Source organism: Melanaphis sacchari, unplaced genomic scaffold (assembly GCF_002803265.2).
Source record: "Melanaphis sacchari strain LSU unplaced genomic scaffold, SCAv2.0 Contig23_pilon_pilon, whole genome shotgun sequence".
NCBI lineage: Eukaryota > Metazoa > Arthropoda > Insecta > Hemiptera > Aphididae > Melanaphis > Melanaphis sacchari.
This window is the reverse complement of record NW_020271114.1, coordinates 2,691,275-2,713,500: the sequence shown is the minus strand read 5'-3', so window position 1 is coordinate 2,713,500 and position 22,226 is coordinate 2,691,275. Positions and strand designations below refer to the sequence as shown.

The 22,226-nt window shown below is 25.5% G+C and overlaps 1 protein-coding gene across 7 annotated transcripts; it reads right to left on the bottom strand.

The window, feature by feature from the left end:
* Positions 1–453: 453 nt before the first annotated feature.
* On the bottom strand, positions 454–21,269 carry LOC112594762 (protein phosphatase 1 regulatory subunit 12A). Of its 7 annotated transcripts, XM_025339728.1 has the most exons (20): positions 20,494–20,718; positions 18,077–18,207; positions 17,053–17,171; positions 16,823–16,982; positions 16,609–16,753; positions 16,391–16,539; positions 15,993–16,183; positions 15,813–15,924; positions 14,219–14,350; positions 13,959–14,063; positions 11,621–11,719; positions 10,596–10,824; positions 6,450–6,581; positions 6,103–6,247; positions 5,632–5,804; positions 2,143–2,274; positions 1,974–2,081; positions 1,803–1,892; positions 1,528–1,648; positions 542–617 (listed from the first exon to the last, which is right to left on the bottom strand). In XM_025339728.1, the coding sequence occupies exons 1-19, from the start codon at positions 20,716–20,718 to the stop codon at positions 1,559–1,561; spliced, it is 2,667 nt and encodes an 888-aa protein (XP_025195513.1). In that variant the 3' UTR covers positions 542–617; positions 1,528–1,558. The 7 variants fall into 7 exon arrangements, with proteins under 7 accessions (XP_025195514.1, XP_025195513.1, XP_025195515.1 ...); XM_025339729.1 differs by lacking the exon at positions 1,528–1,648 and having other exon boundaries at positions 454–617; positions 20,494–21,268; XM_025339730.1 differs by lacking the exon at positions 542–617 and having other exon boundaries at positions 1,559–1,648; positions 15,993–16,171; positions 20,494–21,269.
* Between the last annotated feature and the right edge of the window lie 957 nt (positions 21,270–22,226).

Here is a 22,226-nt window from a genome sequence, read left to right as displayed (position 1 = left end):
ATATATTATATTTAAACATTTTTAAATGCGGTCAATTATTTTTTTTTAATTTTCATTGTATACCAAAATAAACATCCGCATACAACAGAACAACAAAATAAATAATTATATAAAATAGTATACACGAGGAAAAATGGTATGTAGTATATACATTAAAATATTAATTTGTATTTATATAATTTAAAAAAAAAATAATAATAAAATTTTGTAATCTAATAAAAATTTATGAAATTTGGGTTAGTTGTATACAAGATCACTATTTTTATTTTATCATTGTATATATTATAACAAATACAAAATATACATCAGATCTGTTGAGTAGCGAATAATAATAATAATAAAAAAAAAAAAACAAGTATGATACAAATTACAATAATATATAAGTACGAAATTATTATAAAAATAGCTTCTAGACAAAATTAATTAATACTGAATGCTAAGTATATATAAATGTTTATAATATGAATAAAAGCAGTTATTTTTGTAGGTATTTAATATTTAAATTAATTAGTCTAAGAAAAAATGTATCACTATTTTGAAAGTTTACTTATTACTCGAATCAAAGCACCATTCTCGTCTTTTAACCTCTGATTTTCTTGGCGTAACTGTTCCATTTGCTATAAAAACAAACATTATTATATATATGTAGATGTAAGAATAATAAAAAAAAAGTCATAAACGAATTCTGAATATTTAAAGAAAATCAAAATAAGCTTTTCACGGTACAACATGAAAATTGTTAATTTTAGCAATAATCAAGTTAATGTTGGTAGGTATATATCAATTAATGCAAATTTTGCATTTCTAACTGCTAAGCATTTAACTGATTAGGTGTATTTATATTAAAATAAGGTTTCAATGATTCAATATGAAAACAAAACACAGTAATAAGCTAAAAATTAAAATCTAAAACAAATAATTTTTTGAAAACCACTAAATTGTATATATTAATACAATGTAATTTTAGAAACACTCTTAAAAAAGAAATACATTTATAACTAATGAGTTAATATTAGATAATATGAAGACAAAGTTACACCCGCACATATTGTTTTAGTAATACACTAATGTACATTAGAGCAAATATGTATATGGAAGAATCTATTTTATAATGCCAGTTTCAATAATAAGGTGAATTGGTTTATTAGACTGTCAATATAATATAGAACATTTCATAGGCATTTATTGAAAATTGAATTTGAAAGTGAGGTATATGAGTTATTTAAATGCTAGTAATTTGCTTATAAATTTGATGATACATCAATTCAAATATCAAATAATAAAATTCATACCAAAAAATTGGTTGATAAAACAAACTAAACAAGTGAGTAGTGTATTAGTGTTAATTACAGCATTAAGATTTATAAAGTATGATCATTGAAAAACTCAAATAAGTTTTATACACATTTGATGAAATGAGAATTAATTGATTAGTAGACCAACTGGAATGGGAATTTAAAAACACACTGAGCATAAAAACAACAGCACACAATCATGACAATTCAATTTTGCACTTTATCTACATACATAAAAAAAAAAAAATGAAGTGTTCGCATAATCAGGTATGAGTAAGTTTAGAAACGACTCTGGTAAGGGCTCTGTTCTCAGTTCGGAGCCGTTCATTTTCTGCTTTCAACTTTTGCAATTGCTAGATAACATAAACTCAAGTGTAAGCTCTAAATATTTTCTAACACAAATAGCAACATTGATAATGAGTCTAGTTTTATTTGTAGAAGACAGGGGTAGACATTTTATTTTATTTTAATTCTCTCCACAACCCAATAAATAAGGTACATAATTACCTTGAGTTCTTCCTCCATCTCGGATAGTTTTCTCTCCATAGCCCGCCTTTCACGTTTTTCCGTTTCCGATAATGTCGTGCTTTTTCCAGCCTGAAACATTCAGTTAATCATTAACATAAAATTAATTACAACTGAGATTCGTTTGTAGAGGTAAATAACAATGTTTCTCACATTGGTCGACTGTTTTTCTATAGTAATCTTGGCTTCTAGTAAGTCTTCTTCAGTCTTCTGTAACTGTCGCCTTAATCGTTCATTATCAACGACTACTTCTTCATACAACTAAATCGATACACGGAATCATGAACAAACAGTAAATCGAGTAAACGCGATAAATACTCACAGCTTTGTAATCGATTTCGCCGTTTTCGGAGCACGGACCCGGAGAATTTGCAGCGCTATTGGGTTTACTGTCTTGTGATGACGATATTGAACAGAGCCGCGACGTTGGACTCGACTTAGTATCTCCGCCGCTCTGAAACCAATAACAATCATGTAACAACAATGAAATTAATACACGTTGCGTAAAACGCTAATAACGATAACACATGACCACCGATTGATGGCGTTTTTGGGATTTTTCAAAAGGGTAAGTAGGAATCATAAGTGCTCCCAGACATTTTTCTAAGGATGATGGGGAGCTATCTTCAATTTTTCTACTAAATATATATATAATAATATTATATGAAAAATATAGCCACATCTCATGGCGGATTCCGCCATACGATCACGGACCAATGTCGTTTACCAAAATCGATAAAATGAAAAAAGCTGCAATTCACATAAGTTAAAATATAATGTGCAATATTTATTGGACGATTTTCTACTGCAAGGGTCAGAAATTAAATTTTATGGCAGTCTAGATATTCAGAAAAAAATTTTCGTGAACCAGAAAAATCTTTAATACATTTAGTTAATAATTAATGCATTTATTTTTAAGTTAAAAAAGTTTTAAAAGCTGTTTAAAGCAAATTATTAAATATAATATAATTTATATTAATAATAATACAATTGTGTACTTGAGTTAAATATGAAAAATTACATATTTTGTCCTGAGCCAGTTTTTTCAAATTTGGTATTCTTAAAGAACAACTAATGCGCAGTGTTTTAAAAGACGGAGATCAGTTAGTATTGAACGATAATTATTCTTTAAAATCTCTAAATACATCATGAAAATGGATCAAATATTTGATAAGTGCGAAAAACAAGTGCAAAACTATTTTAGGTGGTCCAGTTATTTCCGCTACAGGGGCTAGATTAGTCCTGCGAGCTGCCCATTGCCGACTCTTGATCTACTACATGTGCAATAATGTAATTTTCAGGTTTTTAAATGTTTTTTACTGTGGTTATTTATAGTTATATTATAACTAATAAGTGACGAAATCAGATGTATTGATTTTTTTGATTTTTAAATTAAGAAAGTATTGCAACGGTTTCATGGTTATTTTTTACTATATAATATAATATATACCTTTTATTTACATTTTTAATATTAAATAATTATTACAGTTTTTTATAACGTCAAAATTAATATTTAACTCGATATTTAACATATTTTTTTTTAGTTACCTTAATTTAGCAAAATTTTTTATTAGATAAAAATAACCAATTTTGAATATATTATTAACCGTTAGTTCTAATTACTTACTAATATTAATAATAATAATAATAATTATTTCAATCAATTAAATACAATTCATCTAGTTTCATTTAAATAATCAAAACTATAATCTTATTGTATTCACATTTATCTTTTTTATATTATATTTATATAAATGACTAAATTTATATTTTTAACTTTATTGGACTTATCAAATTTTTATTTAACTAAGCTTTTAATATAAATGTCTACATGTAATTAAACATAAAATAAAATAATTTAATATATTTTAGTTATACTTGTATATAATTGTTTTGATTTACATTTTATATATCCTGTATTTAATTTATTTGTTTATTATTCATTTATTTCAAATATAAGTTACCTAACTAGGGAACTACGTCAGTTAAATTATTTATGTATATTTATAATCAGAAAATTATTAGTATCGTCTAATAAAATATGACTGAACTATAATAACTATTATTTATGACAATTATGTTTAGGTACTAAACATGATTGTAATACATAGACGTATCAATACATGAACTGCGCCTCCCCTATACTATGTTTTAAGTTACCGAGTTAGAGTCAATACTGCTAGTAAGAGATAGTTAATACCTATGGATATTATGGGACTTAAATGTATGCTATAATTTTTCCATAATCCAGCAATGTTATGGCCTGACTATATAGATCATACATTCACACGTAATAAAATGAAAACCGATGAGTAGATCAGTAGGACAATAGATCGCTCGTAATATTATAATAGTGTCGTCATTTTTTTCTATACTTGGTGGAAGTGATAAAATCGATTTTTCTTTTAATTTAACTTTTATTGTATTTAATTAGTAATACAAAAATCACTCTTAAAAACCACACAAACCTACTTTACTATATTATTATCCTGCACGTTTAGCTCTCGCTTACCGCGTATCCCTCAGATCCGTAGCTCTTACTAGACGCCAACGAATTGGACGAGTCAAATCTGGACAGCGGACTTTGGTAGTAGTTTCGTTTGAGGGAAGCATGAGGGTGTCGGGACGATGTGGAGACGAGCGAATTGCGTGAAGACGGGGAAGCGTGCGAGTGGAGCGACGACGGGGACACAGTCCGGCCGGAATACGACGAAAAACTGGGAGACGACGACGATGGGGTTATGGTCAGGCCACCGTACCCGGAAGCGGTGCCACCATAGGTAGACGTGGAATATGAAGGAATGGTGGACGAGTAGGATGACGTGCCGAGATAGGGCGTGGACAGGCCCAAGGATGAGTACATGGAGTTGTTCCGAGACGGAGAACTATAAACGCTCCTAGGCCTGGCGTAAGACGAAGAAGACGATGACGAGGGCGATGGCCGGGACTTTCGGATATTGTTGGTATAAGAGCTCATGGCGGATTTGCGAGGGAAAACACGGCTGGACTTGTTTACTGGCGGACAACGTGCGACGAAGTACTAAAATCTTAAACCACTGCACCGCGGCGAATACTGGCGCAGAGCAAATAAACGACGTGTCGCGTGGAGCCGAGGCTGACGTATATTTAGTGACCGTGATCTATTTTCGGTCTAATGAAAAGGCCCGGTTTAAAAAACGTGCCCTTAGCTGCGGTGTGTAATACGCGGTAAATTATTTTACGATTATTGTTGAGCACGTTTACGATAAACGACACCAAACTTTCGAGTGAGAGAGGGGAAAGATCTACTGTGGCCAATGGACGATAAAGTGCGGCTGCGGTGTTCAGAGTAATAATAAAAACTTTTATTTTAGAAATCGCGTATGTATTGTTTTTAATTTGTTTAATACGGGTTTGATTTGACGGAAGCCAAGTTTAAAATAAAAATAGAATTTTACTACGGAGAACATTAGCTGAATCGAAAATAGAATTGCATACATATGTATGCAATAGAGAAGGCGTTATTTGACATAGGACTGACTTATTGTAGCCGTTCTAAATAAATGATTGAAAGAAAACTACAAGTTGCCAAAAATATCAAACGACACATTACTCATTAGTCAAATTTTATACCGTACATCCAAAAACAATAATTGGAAAAACCCCAATTTTTAAGTATTATATTTTTTTTTTTTTTACTTCATTAAATTTGATCTACATAGATGACTGCTGTTATGACACTGACACAAAAAACACTTTATTTATAATAATATGACGACCAAAGTGTTATTTCATTGCCTCAACAGGTATATCAATTTATAAAAAATCTTACCTCTCCTATACTATCATCGGTACCGCCACAAGAAGAGGTATCTTGTCTGTCTGGATCAATTTCGTCCAAATCAACGTGAACTACACCGGTAGATCTTCGTTTTGGCCTCTTTCTTCTTTGTATAACTGCTTGAGTGGCTTGATGATTACGGAATTCATTTTCTTTATCTTGATCTATACAAGAAAAAAAATAGAATACCTATATTAAATCAATAAAATTAAAACATAATTCTATCAATAATTTGTAATCTATAAATGGACAAGTAAAAATGAAATTCAAGAATGTAACTACAAAATCAATAGACATTTAATACATTATTTATACTTAATGTGTACTAAATTAAGTAGCTATGAAGCTAGAAAACAAAAATTATGATGAATTGGGTATTGGCCAGAATTTACATTCAATATACGTATATACACGATACACCAATGACGTCAATTAGAAGTCATATAAACTTAACAAAATCACCTTTATCGTTAATTTCTTTAGGTGAAGGACGCCTTAATGGTAACGTGACAGTTGTATCTGCACTAGCATCAGGAGATGACGGAATGTGTGACTTTGTTGGAGGTTTTTGAACGGCTTCATTAGATCGGGCATCTTCAAGCAAAAACTGTAAAAATTAAGACAGCCATAAGAACAAGTAATTAAAAGTACTCAATAAAATTAAATTAAGAACAGAAACACATCAACACGGTGCTAAGTACGTTGTTAGACAAAAAACAATATAACTCTAGAACATTTCAAATTATCACAAAACTCACATAATTCAAACGGGACCATAAATTCCTCTACACACGGAAATGTCAACAAACCTTGCTGCCGTTTTCGACCCTAAGTCTCCAAGACGGCCTTCGTTCCAAACAGCTATCTGGCATATTAGACGGAATATTTCGGGGCAATGGAGTAATCGTAGCCGTAACAGTTACATGCTCTTCATTTTTAGCCTGACAAATTATTAAACTAGATAGTAATAATGACGTATAATAGTATCTATTAATCTATTGTTCAAAGTGAATAATTTTTTTGTAAGTCATATTTTAATACCACGTACAAAATAATAGTAAATGTACATAAGTTTTGGACGGTACAAATGAATAATTATGGAATAACCATGTATCAGTGAATAATTTTTTTTACTAAATCTCTCAACAACTCGTGAAATACTTATTTATGATTACATTTGTAGAATAATTAACAAAACGCACTGATAAAAAAATAATAATTATCAAATACTGTTTAAGGTGATTAGAATATTTTTGAAATACTTAAAAATTTAAAAAAAAATTAGCATTTTACTTGATCAAAATATAAACTAAATTATTTTAGTTTATAGTGAAAACATTATGCTTTTTATTAGTGTAGATATAGCTTATGCTATAATACTTTTCAATTCAAAGCTTAATATAATTAAATTTGAACATTAAGTTTTTATAATATTGTGTTCTGATTAATATTAATAAATACAAGCTATAAAAATATACCATAAATATAAATGTAAAACGAATGACTCAAATTTTGCACTGATTTGATTTTAAATATTTTTTTTTAATCATAAATTATTTATGTAAATGTTTGGTAAAAATTTCTAACACGAAAAATGGTTTTTTGGTTCTAAAATTAACACAGTAGATGTTTCATTATATTATATTTATTTTTATTTGGGACTAAAAATGGGTCATAAGAATATTAAAATTTAAAACTTTCAATATTTTGGCAAATTTTCAACATTTTAAATAAGTATTTGAACAATACTACTTTTTAAAATTTAGTTTATAAGTGCTTGTTTATAATGACAACTAAAAAATTAATACATTTTACATTTATAATAACTATTTTAGTACAGGATAAATGTGAGATATCAAAAATAGTGTATGACTTTTGAATTAACAACAACAACAAATTGTGTAATTTACTAATAGTTATTAAAGTATGGCATTGTTATAACGTTATAAGAAAATGTTAATGGGGAATTTCATAAAATAAAAATTATATAACTCTAGAAATAACTAATAAAAAGGAGCATAATTCTTTGGTTTGATTCAATATTACTAAAATATAAATATCTATATCAAAGGAAAAACACAAATACTTAGAGAGTGAATCAAAAATCTATTATTTAGAAGTTCTAGGTTTAAGGATATTTGAACTATAAAAGTGTATGCTTATAAATATTATATTATAAAGATTAATGTAATAATGATATACAATGTTAAATAAATTTTTAATCTAGATTAATATTATATATAAAAACTGTTGATAGATCATATTATGTTTAAATTATATCATTAAGTATATCTAATAACATGTATTGTCTGTATTGCAAATGTATAACATGACAAATTTGTGTTCAACGGCATCCATTTTGTGTAGTTTGGTTTAATATCATAGATAAATTTATCTATTATTCAATTTAAAAATATAAACTATGTTTTCTCATTAGTTAAGTATGATTTTTTTGTTATTTTAATTTAATAGCTAGTTATAAACAATTTTAAATTTAAATATTGCACCAAATATATATATATATATAAACTGAACAGATAACATAGATAATATTCTTTTCTTTTAATTAAATAATTGACCAATTATATATTGACTGGAAATAATTGTAATATTAGCACTAAAACACAAAATGGATTTTGGTGTATGAACATTTGCTATGTTGTATATTTGTAAGATGGAGATAATACACACAAGTATCACATTGATTTTAGGCGAATTTCCAGTATAAGTTGTGTTGTGTTCAATATGTTTAATGTTATGCAATAGATAACAATCATTACATACAGGTTGTATATCATATTTAACACAATATAAAAAACCTTTAGTTTTTATAATTAATTTATAACTATAAACAATATAATATTATAACTAATAACAAGTCAGTGCTCTTAAGAATGTGCTTAATATATTAATAAGTCCAGACTATTTCATATATAATTGTGTAAATCTGAAGACAGTATTTAATATATTAAAAAAAAACCTGGGGTAGACACTTTTTTGTATAATAGGTGTCATGTATTTGTTTTCATTGAGTAAGTTACTGCAATGGATGTGGTAGATTTGAATTTAATGATAAATTATTGTAAAGGTATAAAAAAAAGATTCTGAGCGGAGATGGTTAACCTATATTTCTAAGGATATTTTACTGTATATTTATAATTTTTTTTTTTTAAGTAAAACGGTAGATTTAACTAATTTTTACAAAAAACAAATCAAATATCTTATTGAATAATAATACTTATAATATTTAAGTATCTATTATTATTTTAAATTTTCAGTCAATATAAATCTTAGACCTGTTGGAACAGTGTGAATAGATTCCTGGTATAAATAGCTTAAAATTAATCTTAATATTTTGAAAATTTGAAAACATATCATAAATAATAAAATATATAATGGCAAGTTTCAAATCCATACAAATAATATTGTTTATATTACAACAAAATAACTAAAATCAATTTATAATTTTAGTTTCAAATATTCACTAACTATACATAATATGTATTTTTAAATTCTTATGAATATATTTTTATAGGATCTTTGTTCAAAATTTTAACAGAATATAAAATTTTGTTATCAATGTTTATAGAAAAAAAACTAAAAACATTGGAAAAATAATAAAAATGATTATTTTATGTTTAAATATTCATTGTTATCAAAATTTTAATTTCAAACAATAACACAATATTAAAGTGAGTTTATGTTCAACTTTTTTTTTAAACTGCTCAAAAAGATTTCTTGAAAATGCTAGTTATTATAAATATTTTACAAACTTATTCAATTCTCTGCATATATAGTATAATTATATATTTATTTTAGAACTAACTGATCAAATTTGATGATAGAAACTTTCACTTTCAAAGTTAAAAATTGAAACATTTGTAATTTTCCAAAACGTGATAATAGATATAAGATATAACAAATACAATGTGCGCCCGCGCCCACACACACACACACACACACACACACACACACATACACATTATTGTAAAATAAAATATACATTCATTGCTCCGCTCAGAATTAACAATATTAATATTTAATAAACTAATACTATAAAGTTTAACACATATATCTATAACACACTACACATTTATATATGTGTTTATTCATGTTAGCTTATAAAACCATTAGTATAAACTATAAAACAATTATAAATCATGTTTGAGGTGATAGATTTAAAACTTTTTTTAAAAAATTGAAATATTTTTTATATACGTTTGAATAGGTACCTAATTACCCAAATTTCAGACGCTCATAAAAATTAACATGACTGCTAAAGAACAATTTATGAGGAATTAAATAGAATTATTTTATGTTTTAAGTGTTAAATTTTAAAACAAAAAAAGTCTTATGAAACATAATGTATAATGTATATTTTTGTGATTCTCACAATTTATTAAAATCCAAACTTCTAAAAAAAAATTTCAATTACCTATATATTTTTACTATTTTTAAATTTCTTTAAGAATAAAACAACTTGTAATAAATATTAAATTATATTTTTGTGTTTTCCAAAATGGATAAAAATGTTAACAACATAAATGGAAAAAATTAAAAACTTATAATTATTTATAAATAGCTTACAAAGACCAAAAATATTTAGAAAATTTTATTATATCTAAAAAATGTTATAAAACAATCTGGATACAATTTATTACTATAGTTACCATTAATATAGAAATTATTATTTCTGGTATGAAAATTTTTTTCAAACACAAAAAATAAACATAAAACCATCAATAAATTCATTGCTCAGCTTAGAATCTACAATATTATAAGACCGAACAAACATTTTATTTTCTAATGGAAAATGTTTTATGATTGCTAGGATATCATAATATATTATATTGATTTACAATTTATTTAGTTTTAACTGATTTAAATTTACTAGTTCTTAAAAAAAAAAAAACCAATAGATAGTAAATATGTTTATACATAATCATTTTACTTACTTGTGGTGTTCCAATATTGTTTGTGGAGTTATTATTTGTTTCCACTTGGTGAAAGTTATTTAGTTTGCTTTTGCCAGTATCCTGATTTTTTTGCTTAACAATTTGTTCAGCAGATTTAAGTTCTTCTAAAGTTACTCCTTGAGTTGAACGTCTAGTTTCTCGAACACGTTTAGCATGCGCTTTTCGTTGAGTTTCTGATTCATCATCTCTAACTGGAGGAACAAATGACCTAAATAAAAAAAAAATCTTATATTAACATAATTATTGAGAATATATTATAAAAAAATATTAAGCTAAACACTCAAATACACAAAACAATTATTGATAAATGATAACGTAGTTAGTCAAAACCTACAACTCAAATTATATTTTAAACATAAACTAATAAAACTGAAGCTCGGAATCCATTCTATAATATCTCTTATTTGAAATATTTTACAAAAAGTTTTAATATTTGTTTATTAATTAATAAAAATATTTCAACTAGATTATAACTTTAATTATAAATTCTAAATATTTTATTTGACTATCTCCTTATATGTGATCTATTAAAATGGACGTAGTTTACTGTAATAATAATAAAAGTATAAATTTAAAAAAAATATTTATTTTATTTAAATTTATCAATAAATTTAAAAATTTTAAATTATGATTTTAAAAAAAAAAAAAAAAAACATTGTCTCATTTCTTTGGTACAGTTTTACTTCACTCTTAAATTTATGATATTGTTCTGCACAAGATAGTAGGCCATAATCTTGAAAATATTTAACTGTAAATTCTTAAGTTTAAAATGTTTATTTAATTCTTTAACAAGCATTTTAAAAACTATTTTTTGTCTTAAAATTAAAAAAAAAATTTTTTCATCACAAACGACATGAAACTAGGTTAGGTTAGGTTATATCTAATATTAAACTAGGATTCCAAGCTCTAGAATCATAGAATCATTAAATATGTCAATAAGCGATTGTCACAGAAATTATGTTATTTCATAAACCAAACAATAATTTACTATTTCAAGAACAAACTTGAAAAAGTTTTTAAAGATGTTTCCAGGGACTATTTTATGTGTTGTTTCTGACTGTTTCTGTTGCATTTGGAGACCACTGATAAATGCTTTGACACCACTAATAATATTAAACATAATTTATAGCTAACTTAGTTTTAAAACTAAAAAATATAAATAGAAAAATTAAAAAAAGATAGAGTAATAAGTTTTAAACTTTTTTTTCATAATAAAGCTGAATAAAAACTTTTTGATTAAAAATAAAAATAAATAAATAAAAACAGAAATTTTAATTATAATGATTACACAATTAGAAAATGCATTTTTATTTATTTAATTTATTGAAATACCAACATATTATTTAATATTTTTTTTATTAAAATCCATACACATTACAAACATAGTATAATAGCATAACCAGGATTTTTCTTTGGGAAGAGGTGGGTTAAAAGTTTACCATAAAAGGAAGGCTTTAATACAATGTTTCTCAACCTTTGTGTTATGGCAATACACTATTAAAATATTTAATGCTTTGTGACACACAATATATAAATAAAAATAATGGTTAATATTTAATTTTAATTAGTAGTATAAAATATATTGATAACAGAAAACTTATTTTTAATCATCATAGAAATTACCTACTAGTTTTTGTAAATCATATAAAAATGTTAGAATATTTTGTGTCATTTATTTAATTAATTTTATGACATATTAAAGCTTACTTGGTGACACATCAATGTGTCGCGATACATTGATTGAGAAACACCACTTTAATAGATCTCTGTATAATATACATAATTTTACTTAGTTATTTTATACTCATCTGTGAAATTAATTAACCTATTAATTAATCTGACCATTAATTTTAAAAGAAAGAATGGAAAAAATTAAGTATCAGATTTATATTAATAAAATATTATTAATGATAATTCTTCAAAACATTGAAAATTAAGAGATATTCTAATGTATAATTGTTGAAAAAATAAAACTTTAAATACAAATATTTATTAATATGTTTTCTATATATTTAACTTAATTGCAATTAAATATTATCTTGTACTAATATACATTAGGTCAAACTATAAAAAATAAATGAATAATCAAATTATAAAAATCATTACTGTGTATTTACCAAAATATACTATGACAACACATAAAAAAGTAAAAAAGAGTATATTTTATCAATGTACTTCTAATAATATTCTCATTATAAAAATTAATTTCATTAATCAACTATAAATCACAAAAATTAATAAAAATTTAAAAATTCTGCTTTGCTTTAAACCATTACTAAAGTTGAAAAACTAAATAAAATCATTACTAACTATAATATCATCTTAACTATAAATTATAAGACCAAATGATTAAACGTGCACAGTATATTGTCTTTAATTTAATAAATATTGACCGATGAATGACCAATAACAGATAAATATATTTAATCCATTCATGGCACATTTTTTATTTAAAAAAATTTTGAGCCATTTTAAAAGAACACCTAATTTATAAATAGTAGCTTATGAAATAATCCATAAGTGAATACAAAATTTGTTACTTTATTCTATACTTAATAACGTCTCTTCATCACATAAAATATTAGCCAACAAAGGTAATATTATGACATTTCATAATATAATATATTATATTTTTATTATTAAAAATTAAACATTCAAATTTCACTGATTACTTAACTATTCTTAGTAAATATTTTTTCATAAATTGTTTTATCAAAATATTGATGTTATTAATTTAGTTCTAACATTTTAATATTAATAGAATATTTTATTTTGTTAGTTAAAATCTATTATTAACAACATATACAATTCCACCAAAACCCGCCTGAACTTTCAAATATATAGAACTATTTAAATACTAATTGAAAATTATAATATTAATATAAATTGGTTACATATTATGTTTTATAAGGAACACTGAACCATTAATTTAATATTTTTTTATTAGCTTGAGTATCATTTAGGTTATGTAATTAAATTAAAAGATACTATGAATTAAAAAAAAATAAATACTGAATTCTGATAAAGCAATAATTTTTCAAGATCATAAAAACTTTAACCAATTTGATACATAATCTTACCTACAAAGTATACTAACAAAATACTCATAATTTTTTACTTAATTGTTGTATAATACTAGTTTTAATGTTTGAAAAAATATTATTTTATTATTCTTTATTAAATATCTATGAAAAATAGACTAAAATATTATTAGATGTGTAATCAGTATAATCTGTAGAGACTTTATGGCTAAATTTAAGTACAAAAATAAAATACTAAAATAAATAAGTTTTATCAATTAAATTTGGAACTAAAAGTTAAAATAAATAATACAAATATTACCTGCGAATATTAGAAGATGGATGAGCTGCTTCAGTTGAATTCAAACTACTAATTTGAGCAGTTGCTAAATTTGTTTGATCGTCTCTAAAATTACTTTTGTTTCGCCTAAAAATTAAAAGAAAGAATCCATTTAATCAACAAAAAATATTGAGAGTAGGTGTGTACAGTTCAAAAAACATACACTTTCTCAATTTATAAATTCAGAGATTACAACTTCTAACATAGAATATTAAAATATTCCTATTAACAATTGTAAATACCTTGATAGAGGTTTTTCCTTTAATGAAGCAGTTCTCATAGGGGGTGAAGCACATGCTGTAGATGGAGGATGTATAACTCCCCACAAGTTACCTTTAATTTTAGCACGTAACTCACAATAACGCCGATAAAACCTGCTCATATATAAACACACAAAGCGTGCAAACAAAATTATGTTAATTCACACATTCTACATTTTTAATTCAAACATATATTAGTAATTGTGTATATAAAATATGAATCAACAACCACATAACACAATAAATAATTTAAAAAAAAAAATTAAAACTATATAGTATATTTTATAGATTATTAACTTTTAAATTATTTAATATCTTAAACAGACTTATAAGTCTACATGTATTATCTTTGTCTTAATAACACATAAGATAGACAATTTAATGTTCAGTACAATCCGGTTTACTATGTTATTTTTAATATAAGAGTTAATTGATATATTATCTAATTTAAAAGTAAGAATACTGTCTTGATTAAAATTTACCTGAAATTTTGAAGCAAGTTATGAGCATGTTAAAAATGTATAACAAAAATTTGATAAGTTATGTGTCATAAAAATGGAGACAATACATGATCTTCATTTTCTTTAAGTAATTCAAAGAAATAAAAACTGATAAGAATTTGAATTACAATTATGTATAAGATTGTATTAAGAAATGATTAAATTGCCTTAAAAATAACTTCAGTGGAATCATAGAAATAATTTTAGAGCCTAAAAATGTATAACTACCTAAATTTAAAAATTTAAAAATGTCTCAAAAATATTAAATACCTATGAATCATAATAAAATTATGACAAAACTAATTTTGTTGAAAAAAAAACATTATTAAACTAATCAATACATTCATTGCTTTATTCAAAATCTAAAATTAAAAAAATTAACTATAAATATCTTTAATAATCAGAATTGATATAGAAAAGAAATAATAGAGAATCTTAGAAATAAATGTATTAAAATATTTGTTTTGTAAATAAGTTATTAAATAAAAATAAAGTAATATGTGTTAACTTATATAAGATTATAAAACCTCATTGATTCATAAAAACAAATAAATTATAAAGTAGTTAACATTTAATAATTCATGATATTTTACGAACAATTTATATTTTCGGAACAACTTTCTAGTAAATATACGTAAGCAAAAACTTCAAAACAATTTACATTTACTTGACTAAAATAAGTTTTTAAATCATGCATAATATTAATATCTTTCATTAAAAAATAGTAAAATACAAGTTTTATTTTCAAAATTGTGAATAAACACAAGTTAAATACTGACTTTTTATAAATTTATGCATTTTTTTAATTTATAATCAATTAATAATCATAAAAATTTCAGATTAAATACAATTTACAATTTGACTTTTTTCTGTATTAATTATTATACTATGCTTAATGGTTTTTAATTTATTTTTATGTTAATATTTAAACTCTTTATTTTACTGAACACTTGGAATTATTAAAATGCTAACAATTAATTTACATGCTTTAATATTTAATAAAAAAAACAAGCTTTTAAATTAATTTTTTGTAAGCTTTTATGAATATATACAAGAAAAAAAAAATAAATACTAACTTTTCATCAGATTCAAAACTTTGCGTTCTACGTAAAACAACCTCAGGAGGTTTTAACTCGTTATTATCTGATGATGGGACAGTAGGCTGTTTAAATTCTTTGGTTGTAGTACCTAACAATAACAATAAAATTAAGAATTTCTTTATTTTAACTAGGAATAATTAAAAAATTAAATATTACCAATACTATTATCTGTTGTTTGTTGTTCAATAGGTGTAAGTTGAATTTCCACTTTTTGATGTATTGTATGGTCATCCTTAATCTTAATGTCATCTTCTTCCTCTTTAATTACTCGATTTCGGTCTAATACAGTTTCCTTGTCTTTTTTTAATGTTGATTTGTCATTACCGGATAGCCTGCTGATTGAAGATCTACATTGATTTTGTGATACAGAGCATCCAACAGGAATACAGAAGCAGAACACATAAAAACATGCAAACACAAGCAAAGAATAAAAAGCAATAAAAAAAAAAAAAAAAAAATAATAGTATCAATATCAACAACACAAGGAGAAAAACCAGCCTAATTCTTAAACAATTCAATACTAAAAAAGCTAGAACTTTTTAATTATAACTAACCTTCTTTTTTGATTCTGAGAATTTGTTAATTTATTACTTATCAAGTAATTTTTATCTGATGCATCTTTATTTTGAGAAGCTTGTTTCTTTTTTAACTCATCTAGTAAATCTTTCATTTCTTCATCAGAAACATCAAATGCTGTTTGACCCTTTGAAAAATAAAAAATAGAATTTAAGTTATTTTCATAGAGCCAAATTATTTATAATAATATAAATACCACAAAATTTTTCTTTTTCATATTACAAAAATGTTCAACTAATATTTCACAAGCTTCTTTTTGACCCCAATATGCTGCTGCATGTAATGGTGTCCAGCCATCATAATCTTGACAATCAACATCTGCTCCAGCTTGAATAAGAAGCCTAATAAATAAAATATTTCATGTAACTTAATTCTCTGATTAATCCTTAATTATTTTTATAGTATATTACTCTAAGACTTTGATATATCCTTTGGCAGCAGATACATGTATCGCCATTGCACCAGTAGTAGCATGAGGAGAATCCTTAAATTTACCAGTATTAATCCATTCTCTAGCATCTCTTATCATTAATCTCTCTTCTTTGTTCCTTGCTTCTTCACAGTCAATGCCTTCAATAAAAAAAAAAAAATTATTAAAAATATTTTTACAATACTAAACATTTAATTAATTTCTATTCACCCATATCTCTTAAATGTTGTTCTAAAAGTTTTCTCATTTCATCAGATTCTGCAATGTCAATAGCTAGTTCTTGGTCACAATTAATTGCTGATACGTCTGCTCCGTGTTCTAATAAATATCTATGGCAAATACATTTTTTCTTTTAGAATTTTTATCTCTAAACTAACAGATTGTAAATTATATAACATTAGTTAATTTATTATAATACATTTTATTGACGAATCATGGCTTAGTTAGATTTGTATATTATAAATTGTATGGTTTTCTCTGGTAAGGAAATAATTTAGTATCAAAATAAATATTTAAATATTATTAGTACTAATAATAACCAATGATATAATCTATAAACTATAGCAATATATTTAATTTTTGTTGATAAAATTATAAACCTAGATTTACAACCATTAATTTCAAGAGATTATAAATATAAATATTTGTATTAAGTCTTGAAAAATTCTGATATTTTGTTTATATTTATTAATGAATGTTTTAGAAATTTTTAATTAAAACTCATGAAAAATTATTTATCATATTTATTATATCATAACAGACAATGTTTGAAACTCTTTATGCCAAAAATTAGATAAAAAAAAAAAAGAGATTCATTGATATTCTTATGTAATAATCTATTGCATTTTTTGTTGAAAACATAATTTTTTTTAAAATGTATAAGCTATGTAAAACACAGAAGCAGAGCCAGCTGGCAAAGTCTACAAACACCACAGAGTTGCTTCTAACAGTGGCCACAATCCCATTTTTAAATCGGATTGTAAAGAACTCTCTAAAAATAACTATGACTGATGGTTTGTAAGTAGTAAATTTGCCATTCGAATATTGAAAAAAATACAATGCAAGTGTTTAACAATTTTTATACCTCTATGATCCAGAACTCCAGACATTTAAATAATTTATGAGTATCCAAAAAAGTATATATAAATAAAAAAATATATTACATCTTTAACTTCATAATACAGAAAATAAACACTTTAATAAATACAATTATTAATTTTAATTCAATACTAACTTTGCAATGCTAACAAATCCACAAGATGTTGTTGCATGCAACGGTGTCCATCCTTCTTTATCACCTCTATTCACATCAGCTCCATGTTCAACCAAAAATTCAACCATATCTAGGTTATCATCAATACAAGCCTAAAATAAAATTTAAGATTACAATCATGCATAAAAAATTAATAATATGTATTTCATAAAAACACAAAAATATTCTTGAATGTATAATGAAAACAGCTATAAAATTAATTTTGTACATATAACTAGAAAGTGAATCAATGACTTTAGAGTAAACGTATTGTTTTTAAAATTTAATCTAATCATAGAAGGTACTTTTATATCAGTTTAAAATTTTTAATATTTTGTTAATATCTAACCAAAAATTAAATATAATATACTTGAATATTTCTTTTATATTATTGTTATTCTTCAAGACTATAATGCATTCGCCCTTCCCTCACAAAAAAATTTATATTTATTTACATATTTTATCGATAAAAATCAACTTTTCATACAAATTAAATTATCTCAGAATACAAAATATAAATAAGTAATTGTTGTAGCTTTATTAGGTAAAATTATAAAAATATCTAGATGATAGTACAATCATATTTCAAAAACAGTATTTTACTTTACATTTGTAATTTTATTGCCAATATATGAAGAATAATTATTTATCTTACTGGACATGATTATATAATAATAAATTAAATATATAATTATACATTTATTTGTATTTTTTTAAAGAAATTAACTTTCATTTTGAATATAATATCTAATAAAATATTTATCCTATTAATTTGAAATATTTTCAAATTAATTACAATGTAAGGGACTTTATACAATAGGTATATTGATGCTTATGTGTATATATTATAAGATTTTAATTTACAAAGGTTGAGATAATAAATAGGTAAAATAAATGTATAGAAGATAGAATAGTTGTTAAACTGATATAAAAGAAATATTAAAAAAAACTAAGTATCAACTCAGGATAAAATATTTTAATAATTATCATAATAATTTAACATTATTTAAATTTATTATTTTGTTATAATACTAAAATAAATAATCAAATTAAAAAAAAAAAAATGTATAGTAGATATACAACAGTAATAATAGTTTCAATCTAGTATTCAACCCAAAACATCAAATTCAAAGGACTATATTTTAACACATAAAAGGGATTAAAAATAATTTCAAATATTTAAATTAGTTAGAAAAAAAAATATCCTTGTATTTAACCTACATAATGTATTTGAAACCTTTTCAGTGGTGTCCAAAGTTAGTTGACATCACCAAATAGAGCAAGAATGAAAATCTAATTAGGTAGGTGTAGGTCAATGCTGTGACCATAAATGGACAAAATAACATCAGATAAGAATTCAAATAAAATATACAGAATACAGATATACCTACCTATTAAATTTAAAATTTGATTTTATGACATATAATAATTAGAAAATAAAACTAATTATTAGATTTCTAAAAGTTAAAGTTTATGAGTAAACATAAAATATTATTTAATTAAAATCGGTACCCAGCAAATAGAACAAAATAAGTTAATATTTAAAACTATTAAATTACAACAAGATTAATGAAAGTTCATTTTTTGTTTACATAGGCATAAATAATATAGTAATATACAATTATTGTTTGGATGAAATTTACGAGTCTTACCATATTCAATACGATAGGATTAGTGAGTTCTTACAGAATAGGTATTGAAGTGTCAATTAAAATATGAATCATCAAAATCATCATTATGATTATTTTCTTATTTAGTTTAATGAACATAAATATAATATATATTATAGGTACTGATTAACAGTTTCCAAAAATTACTGTATATTTATTAGTACCGCTTTGAGACTAATTGTGCAAGTCATGACAGTTGTTAATTGTTCTATTTTGTTTTAAACTCATTTTAAATCCATTCATGCATAATTCCTTGGACTACCTACATATTAATCTTAGTGTATGTCTGGAAAGAAAATAAATGAATGCCCATTTAAAAACAATTTTAATTACCAATATATTTGTAACATTCTTATAAATTCTACTCTAATGAGAAAACAATTATACAGCAAATTAAAAATAAATTAAACAAAAAAAGGTCAAGCCAAAATATAATTTTAATTATATTTTAACTATATGCACATAGATTAGGTATAAGCCTAGCATAAAAATGCCAAATACTTTATGGTGCCTATTATTTGATACCAATCATATTCAATAAAAAAGTAAATATTATTACACTAACTACAGGTAGACATACCTCTTAATCAACATCTTGTTAGTACTTAGTTATGATTAAAAAGTACAAATAATAATAGATTAAATACATATGAGATAAATAGAAGTCTGATTACCTAGTTAAAAAACCCAACACGTTTAACAGAATGTTATTGTGACAGCAGCTCCTACCTGATGCAAAGCTGTAAGACCATCTGCATTAGCAGCATTGATGTCGGCAGCCAAGTACAGCAAACTGTTCACCTCGTTCTTATCACCTGACGAGACAGACGCTAGGAAAGCACAGTCGATGGGGAACGATACTGTCTTGATGTTCTTGCGGGAGGACGACTCTCGATTGGTGTCTGATTCCTCCCATCGTTTCAACTGTTCGGCTCTCTTGAACAACGCCGACATAGCGACAACTGATCGCGCCCTGCCGCGTCAGGCGCGAACAACGGCGGCCACCAACGGTCGGTTGGCTCCGTCTTCAGGAACAGTGAGCACCGACTGCGTCAGACAACCGCGGACGAGCGCAGGGTCGGCCACCAGGTTCTATCGGACGACATTTCGTATCCTTCGCGGACGTCCGCGCGATCGCACAATTACGAACGACCGGAGCAAGAGCCGTTTTTTCCCGAACGCACCACGGTGCTCGCGCCGGCCCGTCGGTTGATCGCACGGATAAAACGGTCGAGACTGTCGGGGTCTCGAGGGTCACATCGGCCAGTCAAGCGATCGACGCGGATTTCAAACGATTAGAACATCGGACGACGAGACAGAAGACGGTGCACTACTGTTGTACAACTGATGGTGGACCACTGAAGCTGTTCCTGTTGCCGCCTTCCGCCACCACCGCTAAGCCCCTACAGAGTTGTAGACTGTAGTAGTAGTAGTAACTATTATAGTAGTGCTAACTGTAGACTGTAGTAAATAGTAATAGCTATGATGGCCATTATCAGTGAAAAAAAATAATACGCACGCACGCACACTTGATTAATGTGGTAAAAAAAAAAATTAAAATTTTTAAAGTAAATTAATCAGTGCTGTCGGACACGGAAAATAATATTGTCCCCGTCGTGGTCGGTATTAGCACCGAAAGTCTGTAATTATAATATTCACTATCTTTATTATTCGAGTATTTCGGTTGTAACTTGTAACGTGTAACGCGACGTTACTACATACCGTCTGTATGGACTGTATGTCGCGGTCATTGCGTGAAATGTGAATGGCGGGCGGGAGGGCAACGTACTGTGGAGACTGAGCGAAAAACGGTATTTACATTTTTACACACCGAGCAGGTACTATTTTTAGGCCGAAAACCAAATGAGCCAAAAATGTTGGAACATATTTTTTATAATTTTGGCATCTATTTCTATTGTGTCCGGTATTTAGTTTTTAAATCGTCTTAAATTTTATAATAATCGTTCAGTATCAGTTTCGACCTAAAGAAATGATACTTTTGACTTTTCCATCCTAAATCATCAACATTAATTATACCTACCTGTTTAATTAAGTCGCTTTTCTAATATAGAATAAAGTGCTTTCTATTTCTAAATTGTGTTTTCCATTTCAGTATGTACTATGCATTGCATTGATCTGTAAAAACCATTTTAAATAATAATTCTTTAAGCTTTTGAATAAAATTAAACTGATAAAATAGGTATTGCAAATATGTATATTGTATATAAAATATCATTGAGATTGTGAGTTGTGACATTTTATATTAAATATTATTCACATAAAGTATAAATCACAAAACTTCATAAAATGAAAAATAAAATATATATTTATTGTAAAAAATCAGTTCTAACTTTTAATAAATATATTTTATAATTTATACAAATATTTACATTATAATTATTAAATTATTGAAAGTAAAAGAGCATAATAGGTTATATTTCGCAACAGTATTTAATTAAATT

Excerpts from the sequence above, each read along its gene's own strand:
- LOC112594762 (XM_025339728.1), bottom strand. The coding sequence starts at position 20,718 with ATGTCGGCGTTGTTCAAGAGAGCCGAACAGTTGAAACGATGGGAGGAA. Across the intron at positions 10,825-11,620 it reads ATCTTTAAAAACTTTTTCAA|GTCATTTGTTCCTCCAGTTA; the intron begins GTTTGTTCTTGA and ends TTTTTTATTTAG. Across the intron at positions 1,893-1,973 it reads TAGAAAAACAGTCGACCAAT|GCTGGAAAAAGCACGACATT; the intron begins GTGAGAAACATT and ends TGAATGTTTCAG.